This window comes from Anas acuta, chromosome 1 (genome assembly GCF_963932015.1).
Source record: "Anas acuta chromosome 1, bAnaAcu1.1, whole genome shotgun sequence".
Lineage (NCBI taxonomy): Eukaryota > Metazoa > Chordata > Aves > Anseriformes > Anatidae > Anas > Anas acuta.
In genome coordinates this window covers 144,968,331-144,978,703 of record NC_088979.1, presented here as the reverse complement: position 1 = coordinate 144,978,703, position 10,373 = coordinate 144,968,331, and the positions used below count along the sequence as shown (strand labels likewise).

The following is a 10,373-nucleotide window of genomic DNA, read 5'->3' as shown; positions in this document are numbered from 1 at the left end:
TTGGCATTATAAACTTAGGCAATTTACCTGTCCCTAATGTATCTTAGGCCAACATCATGAGAAAAACAGATCTAGTTGCTGGGTCCTCCATTTGCCCTTACCCCCATCCTCCAGTCCTGTAGTCTAAACAGAGAATAAACGCAGCAAACCCAGACTTACTTTAAAGCCTGCCTCATGATAGAGTAAGAGAACCATTCAACCCTTTCAGCACCTGACTCCTGCTTTTTATTGGCTGATGGGTACTTAAGTCTAAAATTCAACAATTTTATCAACCAGAAATATGTTTGGCAAATGTAGGCTTGTGCCCTGTTCTTGTCCCCCAGCTTGGGACTTGATGCTAAAAATTAACAAAGAAATCCAGGTGCACTCTTGTCTCTGTATGGGCACAATGCAAGAAACCTGTTTGCCATCTTCTTCTTATAGGATCCCGGAGCTTTTTGACCACAAAGCTTTAAATTTTATCCCTGAACAGAAGACAACTATGGCTGCTCCAAGCCCATTATATATATATATATATATATATATATATATATATATATTTTTTTTACGCACTGGTATGTAGTTGCTTGAAAAATCCTGTTACAGAAGTTAATCTACCTGTGTCAGCTGTTGTATGCATTTTTTTTTTAAGCCTTGGATCCTTAAAAATTTACCTTTGCTATGAACAGCAAAGGGAGGCTACTGCTAAAAATGTGAAGTGGTGCCCTGTTTCCATAAAACAATTATCTGGAGCTTTCCAGCTACAGTTAATATTCATAGCCTAACACTGAAATTTTGCAATCGAGCTGTTTCAGCAGATGTGTCTGATCACAGTGTCTGTGGTTGGGATGGATGACTTCCCCTTGTGAGCCTCTTGATCGTGCTAGGGGCTTGGACGATATGGTACACTTAAAAAGAAAAATGGTTTAGTGGGAGAGGTGCCCTTACGTAGTCAGAAATCCCGAATTGCTTGGGACCTTGAGTACCCGGTTCCGGTACACAAAGAGCTTCTCTGTCCCCATTCTGTCCTCCCTTCTGTGGTGAACACGATTTGTGTGGCTAGGGCTAAGAGCCAGCACAGCCCCAGCACTGCCCAAGAGGAACCACCAGCCCAGGGACTACTGTCAGGGCTAGATTTCATTTTTTGGATGGCACAGTTTGGGCTGCAGGGGCCAAAAGTCAGTGGGATTCTGCACAGGTGTAGGTTTTTGCAGCACCCATTCCCGGGGAGGCGTGGGGCTGTGGACCTTGTGGTGCAGCGGGAGTGACCACGGTGCTTGCAGTGCGTGCAGTGGGGTCCCTCTGCCAGCTCCAGGATGCTCTGGTACCCAGGGCGGGGTGTGCCAGGACCCAGGGCGTTTTGGTGAAAGGGAAACGATTAGGCTTATTTCCTTTTTAAACAGCACGATTTGGAGTCTGGAGGCCTCCATTTCTGGATCACACAGAATCCAGGTCCTGAATCCAGGGTCAGCTCACGCTTCGCGTTACATGGTAGGTGGGATTTTTTTTTTTGGTGCAGTAAGAAACAGCTACAGTTGTCTGGGATTTGGGTGGCACAACGTAAGGTCTCGTGACCAAGAATGAGCAGGATCCAGTTAAATCCAGGTTTTACATTTTCCCCGTGTAAGAAAGTAAGGCTTCGACATTTCCTGTCTGCGAAGTGGTGCAGTTTATCTTTAAGGAGGCTAGAGAAATAAGAAATGAGTCTCACGTTGCACGGGTGACATCACTGGCTTTTGGCTCCGTGCTCTGTATTCTCTGTCTGTAGGCTTTAGCCAAGGCTGCAGGGCTGAGTGTTTGAACAAGGCAAGATTCCCAGGTGTACGGAAGATTGGATTCACTCTTATTTGGGTTAAAAAACGGTGAAATGAGATTTCTAAAGCTCACGGACTCCAGCTCGCCTTCTGTTGCTTTTGATTTCTACAAGATGGGTGAGTTATTCCCAGCAGAGAGAAAGGGAGTGGAAATTTAAGGAGCAAAAAAAAATAATAAAATATGTCTGCATATATATCTGCTGATGCCGGGGATACGGCTCACATGAAGCTGCTGAGCTAAAACCCTCAGCCCCTACGTGGAGAGCAGGCCATATGGCAGAGAAATGGTGCAGACCGAAAGCTGTTGACAACTGTTAGGGGCTGCTTTCCCCTCCCCGTGTAAGGTGTGTAGCTTTTTTTCCTCCCTCCCTCCCCCTCCCACCCCCCCCCGGTTTGTTTTGGTTTGATTTCCCCCGACCTCCCCTCCCCGTTCCCGAGCATCCTCTCAACCAGCCATCGCTCTGCCTGCCTGCCTTCATCTTGCAGATGGTTAACGTGCCCCTGTGTTAGGAAAACTGTGCACAACAAACCGAGGCGGCGGTGACGAAGGAAGAAGCCGTTCAGATACCGGCGGAAGGGGGTGGAAGAAGGATGCTGGGGCCGAGGACCGCTGCCAGAGCTGCCTAGCGGGAGGTGCGCGCTCCCTGCTCCGTGGCAGCGCATCCAGAGGCCCCCGCGGCTCCCTTGGTGCCTCTCGCCCTGTCTGGGTGCAGACAGCCGCTGTGCTCGCTGCCACGGCAGGGATTTGGGGTGCTCGGGCTACGGCTGGCCAGGGAAGGGCTCGTTGCATGAGGCTGCCCTGATGCCAGCGCAGACAACGGGACCGGCCAAGTGAATGGCGAGGCTGGCGGAGAGGAGCTGAGGTGCCTCAGAGAGGAGCTGAGGTGCTTCGGAGAGGAGCTGAGGATCCTTTGAGAGGATCTGAGGTGCCTCAGAGAGGAGCTGAGGTGTCTCGGAGAGGAGCTGAGGTGTCTCGGAAGCCAGGATGCCGGCTGAAGTCTGCTGAGGAAGAAACCTGTGCATGCCTGCATTCCCAGCCACAGCCGGGGAGCTTGCGTTTCAGCCGCGATTTAAAGCAGCAGCAGCAGCAGCAACAACAGATTGCTCGCCCTCCTGCTCCCTCCCTTTCGACCCCGCTTTCAACCCAAGCCAGCGAGCGACCGTCCGGATGCTGCTCTTGCTGGGCTGCTGACAAAGACGAGGCAAGGCACCCCTCCTGAACCCGGGCCGGCCGCCTGCCTCAACGGGGGACGCTGCTGCCTGGCGAACTTTTCTGTCCTGCGATGCTGGGCTGAAGCCCCGGGTCTGCAAGCCATCCCTCCCGCATCTCCCAGCTGGTCAGACTGAAAGAGATTAATGGACTGATCAAACAGCCGTAGCTTTCGAGCCTCGTCGAGGGAGGGGGTTGCTCCTTCAGCCCCCACAGCTCGGGTGCTCGTGGTGAGGCCAAGAGGACGCCTTTGTATAGGCTCGCTGGAGGTGGGAGGCTGTGTTTCCCCTCGCCAGGTCTCCTCCGCAGGGGAGCAGAGGCAGATGAGCCCCCAGGACTGCCCCCAGGGCAGAACTTTGTAGCGCTCCGGGCGTCCCCCCCGAGCGTGGATGTGAGCCGCACGAGCTGGGGATGTCTGAGGCAGCCTGTGCCGAGTGACACCCAGCAGCTGCTCCGCAGCATTCGGCGTGGCCTCACGCTCAAGGGCTTTGCCTGTTGTGAAGATGCCCATGGTGTTTCTGTGAAGCTGAGGCATGGCTGCTGGAAGGTTGCTGCTGTATGCTGGCCTCTCTTTAGCTCTGTGTGCCCTGGGCATGCTGGCTGTGGCCATCTGCTCTGACCATTGGTACGAAACTGACGCCAGGAAGCACAGGGAGAGGTGCAAGAGCATCACCACTAAGAGAAATGACCCTGGCTTCATATATAACTCCAACAACAACCTGCCTCTCAGGGCCAGCAGGTCGAGGTTGGACCGCTGGGAAGGGAAACTCCTCTTGGCAAGGAACAGGAGGCAGATCTTTGCCATGAGCGCAGTCGACGAGTGCAACAGACAGTACAACTCCACCAACATGGGGCTCTGGAGGAAATGCCACCGGCAAGGGTTCGACCAAGAGCTGGAGGAGCTGATTGCCAAAGGTAAGGGCTGTTTTTACCAAACGGATGTGCCAGGCCCTCCTGAGCTGAGCAGAGCCCTTTGGGCTCGCGGATGGGAGCGGGTGTCTCCAGCCAAGCCCCTCTCCTTGCGGGGGGCGAGGTGGCTTGGCTGGGCATTGCTCCCCACAGCATCACCAGGGCCGTTCCCCACAGGGTCTCCACTGCAGAGACGTGGGGCTGGGGAGCAAGCAGGCAGTGGGGTCACCCACTGCAGACACACCCCAGAATGTCTCTCGCCTGTCTCTGTCTCCCTAAGCCTATTGCAGTCTGCCCATCACCATGGCATCCGAATATTTCCCACGTAGTAGTAAAGTGCATTAATAAAGCAGACGCAGGGTATTTTTTATTTTATTTTTAGTTTGACCCTGCTGACTCAGGCAAAGTACATGTTATTTTATTGGAGGCTGCATGTGTCTGTATTTCATCATTCCCTTACCAAATGCCCCATCAGTCCGGAATTACACTATTTGTAGCGCTCACATGCAGGCATCTTCTGTCGTCAAATGGAGAGTAAACAAAGAGAAATGCTAAAAAGCGGGAGGAAACACAGCTTGCTGTTTACACTGAGCTGTTTTGGAATATTTTCAATGCCTACAAAACATTGCATGAATTCATTGGGAGTGTTAGGAATCATTCTCTCTCAAAGTGGAGGTGCATCTGTTTGCCTGTAGCATTTTTGTGCTATTCTTTTCCTTGTCTTCTGCTCCTCCTTATTCTGTTTTCCCCAGACATGCCAGTTCAAAATGATGGCCAGTTCACCTCGAATGTTTCTTTGAAGTGTATCAAGGGGAGACGTGCATAAAACCCTGTCTATACATCCCGTCTATGAAAGATTTATGTTTTTGCAGGATGTTTTTTGCAGGGGTTTCAGCTAGGGATGACAGCATCTTTGCTGCCCACAGCATGGTTACTCCATGCAACAGAATAACATTCCCCTCCCATGGTTCTTCTGTTGCATTCAGATGTTTCTCTGGAGATTTATTTCCATCACAGTGAAATCATTGCTTCTTACACTGGGCAAGCTTTAAAAATACTTGTTTTCTACGTGTATTCGCTGTCCCAAACTCCCTCGATAGCCTGTGTTAATTCCCTCTTCAGGCTCTGCATGCAGAATTATGCTTAAGGCTGATTACTCGCGGGGGATATACTTTCACATGTGTTTGCCAATGTGTACATCTAGTTCCGTACGTCTTACAAGGGAGCCATGGAGGTTCGTAGCACAGCACAGACCTGCACTGAAGCCATGCACACGGGTGATGCGGTGGGGAACCTCTCTGTGTTGCCACTGACCCTTAATGTCCAGCTGCTATTTAATGACCTACATGGGATGAATTGGTGGCTTCAATCCTGCATGTAATGGACAAGTGTTAGCATCCTGGCACCTTGCTGCTCGTGCCAATGCTGAGGGATTCCTCTTCTCCACCTAGGCGAGGACGGGTGTGCTGGACCCGCTGTTGAGGGCTAGATCACTCTGCCACATGTACTTCCCATGCTCGGGGCACAAACTGAGAATTTCAGCCTTGCTAGCAGGCAAACATTGCACCAGACCTCACCTTGGGCAAACAGTTTCAATTACTGGAGAGGCTTTTCGTCTTGAATTAAGTTAGAGTCATTCCTCTTCCACCACCCTCCTTGTCCTGGGTTCAGGGATGTGCAGAACCCACTGAAATTCCTTGGCACCAGGTTGTGTGTTGGAGCAGCTCTGTTCAGTGTTTGTGATGGAGACAATGTGGCCTCGCACACTGAGGTGGCTAAATGCAGGAGAAGATAGGCTTCATTTTGGAGGGAGGATTTGCCTGTACTGCATGTCTCAGTTGTGATGAAGAGTGTTGCTTTGGCACCTCCAGGTTGAAACATAGAAGAGCAAATATAATGGCATTTGGTAAGATTCAGCTTCTGACTTGTTCAGAAACACAACCTAGGATAGCAGTATTGTGAGATTGTTTATCCACTTAAGTACATGGCTAGATCAAAATGAATGGATTTTACTCTGCCTTCACCAAAAAGTCATGTAAAAGATTTGCCTATTAATAATGCTTGTATGCTGGAATCACTGAATTAGAAACCTGATATGTGTGTGCAGGAGCCATCTTTACAAGGGGAAGCAACAAGTGTCCCTGTTCCCACCTAAGGACAGACATCAGAAGTTTCTTTACAATCCACAGCTAAATGGTGAAAGTGAAATAAGTACATTTGGCACTGCTGTCAGATGTTGAGAACTGCTACAAGTCCCAGAGGAGGCAGGAGCTGCAGGTTCATCTCAACCATGCTTGTCTAGTTTTTTTCCATGTCAGACACTCATATGGAGCTAGAGATTGCAGGCGTGGTGGTGTTTGGGCAAAATATACCTTGTGCAAACGTGAAGAACCACAAATGTGCTGTACCTGTAGCCATCAAATACCCTGGCTGGGGTGCATATTCCTGCACAGAGGAAATATCTCTCTGGGTAAAGCCAGAGCTCCAGGGCAAATACCATGTAAGAGAGAATGGCATTGGTACACGGGCCTTTTACTCTCCATCCTCTGCTGGCTGTTAATTAAATCTGGTGCACCTCTTCCGGAACTGGATAAACCAGTGAAGGTTCTGGCCCCAAATATTGCATATAATTCTATATGTAATTGAATGTGAAAGCTATTAAGGATTTTTTCTTTTTTTTACAGAAGCTAAGTGATCCATTTATTTAGAGACAGATCCCACACTTTTCCCTAGGCAAAACTTCCAGTTTTGAAAATGGTAGGTTTGTCTATAAAAGGATAATAAAAAAAATAGTCATTAAGAGCCTAACTAGCTTTGCAAATGCCCTGCAGTTATTCTGCTTGTGAACCCTGCTGAAATTAACACAAGCTGTAGGCAATGGCTCATGGCAGGATCAGGCCCTATGGTAGTTGGCAGTATACCGATACCAGTGGTTTTAAAAAACTGTTCTGTTTCTGAAGATTCTGGGTCACTTTTGTAATTCTATTCTGTATTTGTTAGTTTTACTTCTGGCAAATAAATGAAAACATTTATGTTGGATTTTGCTGGAAAAGCTGGAAACCCATTGCATCAGATTTCTTATGGATAGAGATAATATACACTATTGCGTATACAAAGTAGTTGGTTCCAGTTATAGTTTTCCTATCTATTTTTTATATCCCCATAGAAGCCAGGTGAATTTCAAAATAATGCAATTAGATAAATAGGCAATGGGTTAAAATATTTTTTTACAACCAAGCATAGTCAGGGAGAGGCAGGCAAACAGAAGAAACCAAAGACCTGAAGAATATTCCAACACTGCATCAAAACTAGGCAATATGTTCTCTTTGTTATCAGAACGTTTTTAGTTCTGATAAGAAAACAAAGTAAAACATAACCATAAGAACCATAAATTCCAATCAATAAAGAGACCACTGGAGTCAAAAATGCAAACCCAGGGCCCAGTCTGGCCAGCTTCTACTCACCCAAATAATCTTTATGCCTATGAATGGGCTATTTGGACTGAGGGAAAGCAATCTTGTAAAGAAGGACCAGTCAAAAAGAAGAGGTTACGAAGTTGCTCCTCTGTTTCTGCCTTGGCATTTGATCAAGTCTTTTAACATCCCAGGACCAAAATTTCAGTCTTGATCCCTGAAGCCCTGAGCAGCCAGGAAATGCTGGCCCTGGTTTTGTCCAGCACAATGCTCCAAGCTTCTTCTGATTCTCAGGCATCTGTGCAGTCTCCTCAGTCAATTAAGTAGCCCTGCTACTTAATGCCCTTTTGAATATAGTGTTCCCTATATCCTGTTAGATCCACTGGCTTCCTGTTTGCCACTGAGTTCATAGCAAAAGCAGCTATAGCCTACCAAAAAATCCCAGGGAACCAATCACCTCCAGCTCTACGCACGCAGAGGTTAAAAATGCAGGTAAGCATCCATTCATGGCAGGGGGAAGGCTGAGTTCATTTCCTGCCATGGCAATCTCCAGCTCACAGTGCCTCGCATACAACTCTTAGTGACCCCAAAAATAAACCTGCAAGCCACAGGGTCTGTCTGCATCATATGGCAACGCTGCTCAAATGCTTTCCTGCTCTAGCTGAGAAGGAAACAAGAAAGGATAAAAAGAAATTACATCGTTTAATTATAAAGGTACGATAAAGTACACAAAGAGGCTGCACAGTAACCAGAGACTGCTCCATTTTGACAATTACTGCTCAGAGGACCTTGCATTTCACTTCTGGAGGTCTGCCAGTTAAGCCTGCCTGGATGGGGCTCTGCTGCCTGCCATTGGAATCCAATTTTATCTAATAAAACCTTTACAGTGACCTTATTATTTCAACTCCCCTTTTACCTTTCTCCCTACCCCAAGGTCCATGGGAGCTGTAGTAAATCCTTTTTAAAAAACATTTTATTGCGTGTATGCTTACACCCGTGCCATCACTGAAAAAAAAAAAACAAAAGAGAAAATAAGAGAAACTAATTCCTGGGCAGCCTACCTCCGCACCAAATAGTATGCAAGATTTCTGAGATGAAAGCCTTCTCTGTTCTGATTGTCAGATGCATGGCACAATTGAGGAAGAAAGGCTTAACAAGACTACTCCATCCGTCACTAGGGATTATTTATACACAATTGGAAAAGCCTGAAGAGAGGCTACGTGCAGCTATCTCTAGGAGTAAAAAGATTCCTTTTCGTACAACTGCTTGCAATGCTACGAGCTTACCTTTCAGGTCTGTGGATTTAAGTTGTAAAATGTAAATTTTTGCCAAGCAAATTACAACAGCTGTTTTTTCATGTATCCTCCATACATTTAAAGTATGTAAGTAAGCGCTTTGTTTATGTGTCTGAAATCCCACCAAATGTACTCGTTATAAAAAGGACTTTATTGAAGCCTTGATTCTGATCCTAGTGAAGTCAATAGTAAATGTTTTATTGAACATGGTGATGCAGCAAGTTCAGGCCTTTAGTGTTTCCTTTGAGGTTAAAATTGTCCCTGGGAAGAAAGGCCAGCACAAGGTCTGTGCTCCATTCTGTCACACCGAATTTCATCTGGCGGGGTTAGTTAAAATTTAAGCAGGAGATAGACTTTGAGTTGAATCTTAGGTTAACCAAGTATTTCGCCCTCACTGTTTTCAGTGATGCAGTTTTCTTAGTCTGTCGATGCAGATGGGAAATCAAATAACTGCATGTTTCCACAAATACAGGAAAGGCATTCTCTTGTTCGGAGATCTTCCAAAATCATTTAATGGATGAAATCACTGGTGTTTCATGCGTGTGAGTTCCAGTAGGATTTGGCCCTTCCCTTTTTAAATAAGCAATTTTAATACATTTATTGCATCAAACTCAAAAAGCAATTCGTTAAAAATTACCTTTACCAGAAGTAATGAGAACCTGACACATTCCTCTGACACATCTGAGATAATTAGTTTGATAATGCATATCTGCTAAAAATACTAAGAACATATATGTAATTTAACAGAGATGCAACTGTTTTTAATCATGCTCTTTTAAAGAGCAAATTTCAATCAAGCTGTTGGCTTTCAAGCAAAATTGCCAGGGAAGATGAATGGAAATTTTGGCTGAGCAAAAATGATGGGCTCATGCCCTTCTCAACAGAATCTGATGTTTGCAGAGCTGCCTACAGGACTGTGTGCTTAATTCCTGTTCATTTAACTGAGCATCCAAATCCTTTTGAGTAATCTCAGCATTTTTATCCCTTTTGCCTATTCCATAAAAACTTCTTTAAAAGTGTGGGTAAAGATTTAATATGAGTGCCGTTGTGCTCTGTTTACTGCAGGAATAAACATATATTAAGAGAGTATTTACATAGAAATGAAATTATTTGAACTATTTCGTCAACTCCATTGATAAAAATCCATATTAATATTGCTTTTACTCATTGAAGAAGTCTTTCTGTGCACTCAGAATAGCTGTTCAAGAATGGTATGGGTTCATTAACTGTTGCAGAGCCAGTGAGTGTGTAAGAAGACTTTGTGTCTTGTAAGTTCTGCAAAAATAATGATAATCATTTATAATGTAAGTTACTTAATGGCTCATTGCTAATCAAGTGTTGCTGGAACTCTCGAGTACACATTCACCTCTTTAAAAGAAAAAGAAAGAAAGGGATTTTGTTATTGTTAAGGTATAAATAAATAAAGAATGTGCATTCTGAAATCCAAGTGCCCTTAACAGACCATTCAAAATAGCATCCACTTAATGGAAAAGAATATAAACCAACATATTTTCTCTGCAGGAGAGAAATCAGACTATAAAACGGAAATTTCCCCATTTTCTCTCTTATAATGCTTTATTCTTCCACAAATAAATATTCAGAGCTGTCCAGCTGATCCAGCTGAAGTCATAATCCTCTGTAGATAACTACCAAAATAGGTGAAAAGAGGTAGTGTTGGAGTTAAGACAGGGTTTACAGAGCCAGAATTCAGTCCAAGCTCTACCATAGTCTTTCTTCATGACCTGAGGCAAAT

At 45.8% G+C, this 10,373-nt stretch overlaps 1 protein-coding gene across 5 annotated transcripts in view; it reads left to right on the top strand.

Annotated features, from left to right (window-relative positions):
* Positions 1-1,606: 1,606 nt before the first annotated feature.
* The window catches only part of TMEM178B (transmembrane protein 178B), a 213,982-nt gene continuing 205,215 nt past the window's right edge, over positions 1,607-10,373 (top strand). For 2 of the 5 annotated variants that reach the window (XR_011090242.1, XR_011090243.1), the window contains exons 1-2: positions 1,618-2,677; positions 2,720-3,918. Coding sequence is in view for 3 of the 5 variants with exons in the window: in XM_068663009.1 (XP_068519110.1) it covers positions 3,537-3,918 (382 nt within the window). In the remaining 2 variants the exon portion in view is untranslated. Of the gene's footprint in view, positions 2,678-2,719; positions 3,919-10,373 lie in introns of all 5 variants that reach the window. The other 3 variants (XM_068662998.1, XM_068662988.1, XM_068663009.1) reach the window with 3 other exon arrangements.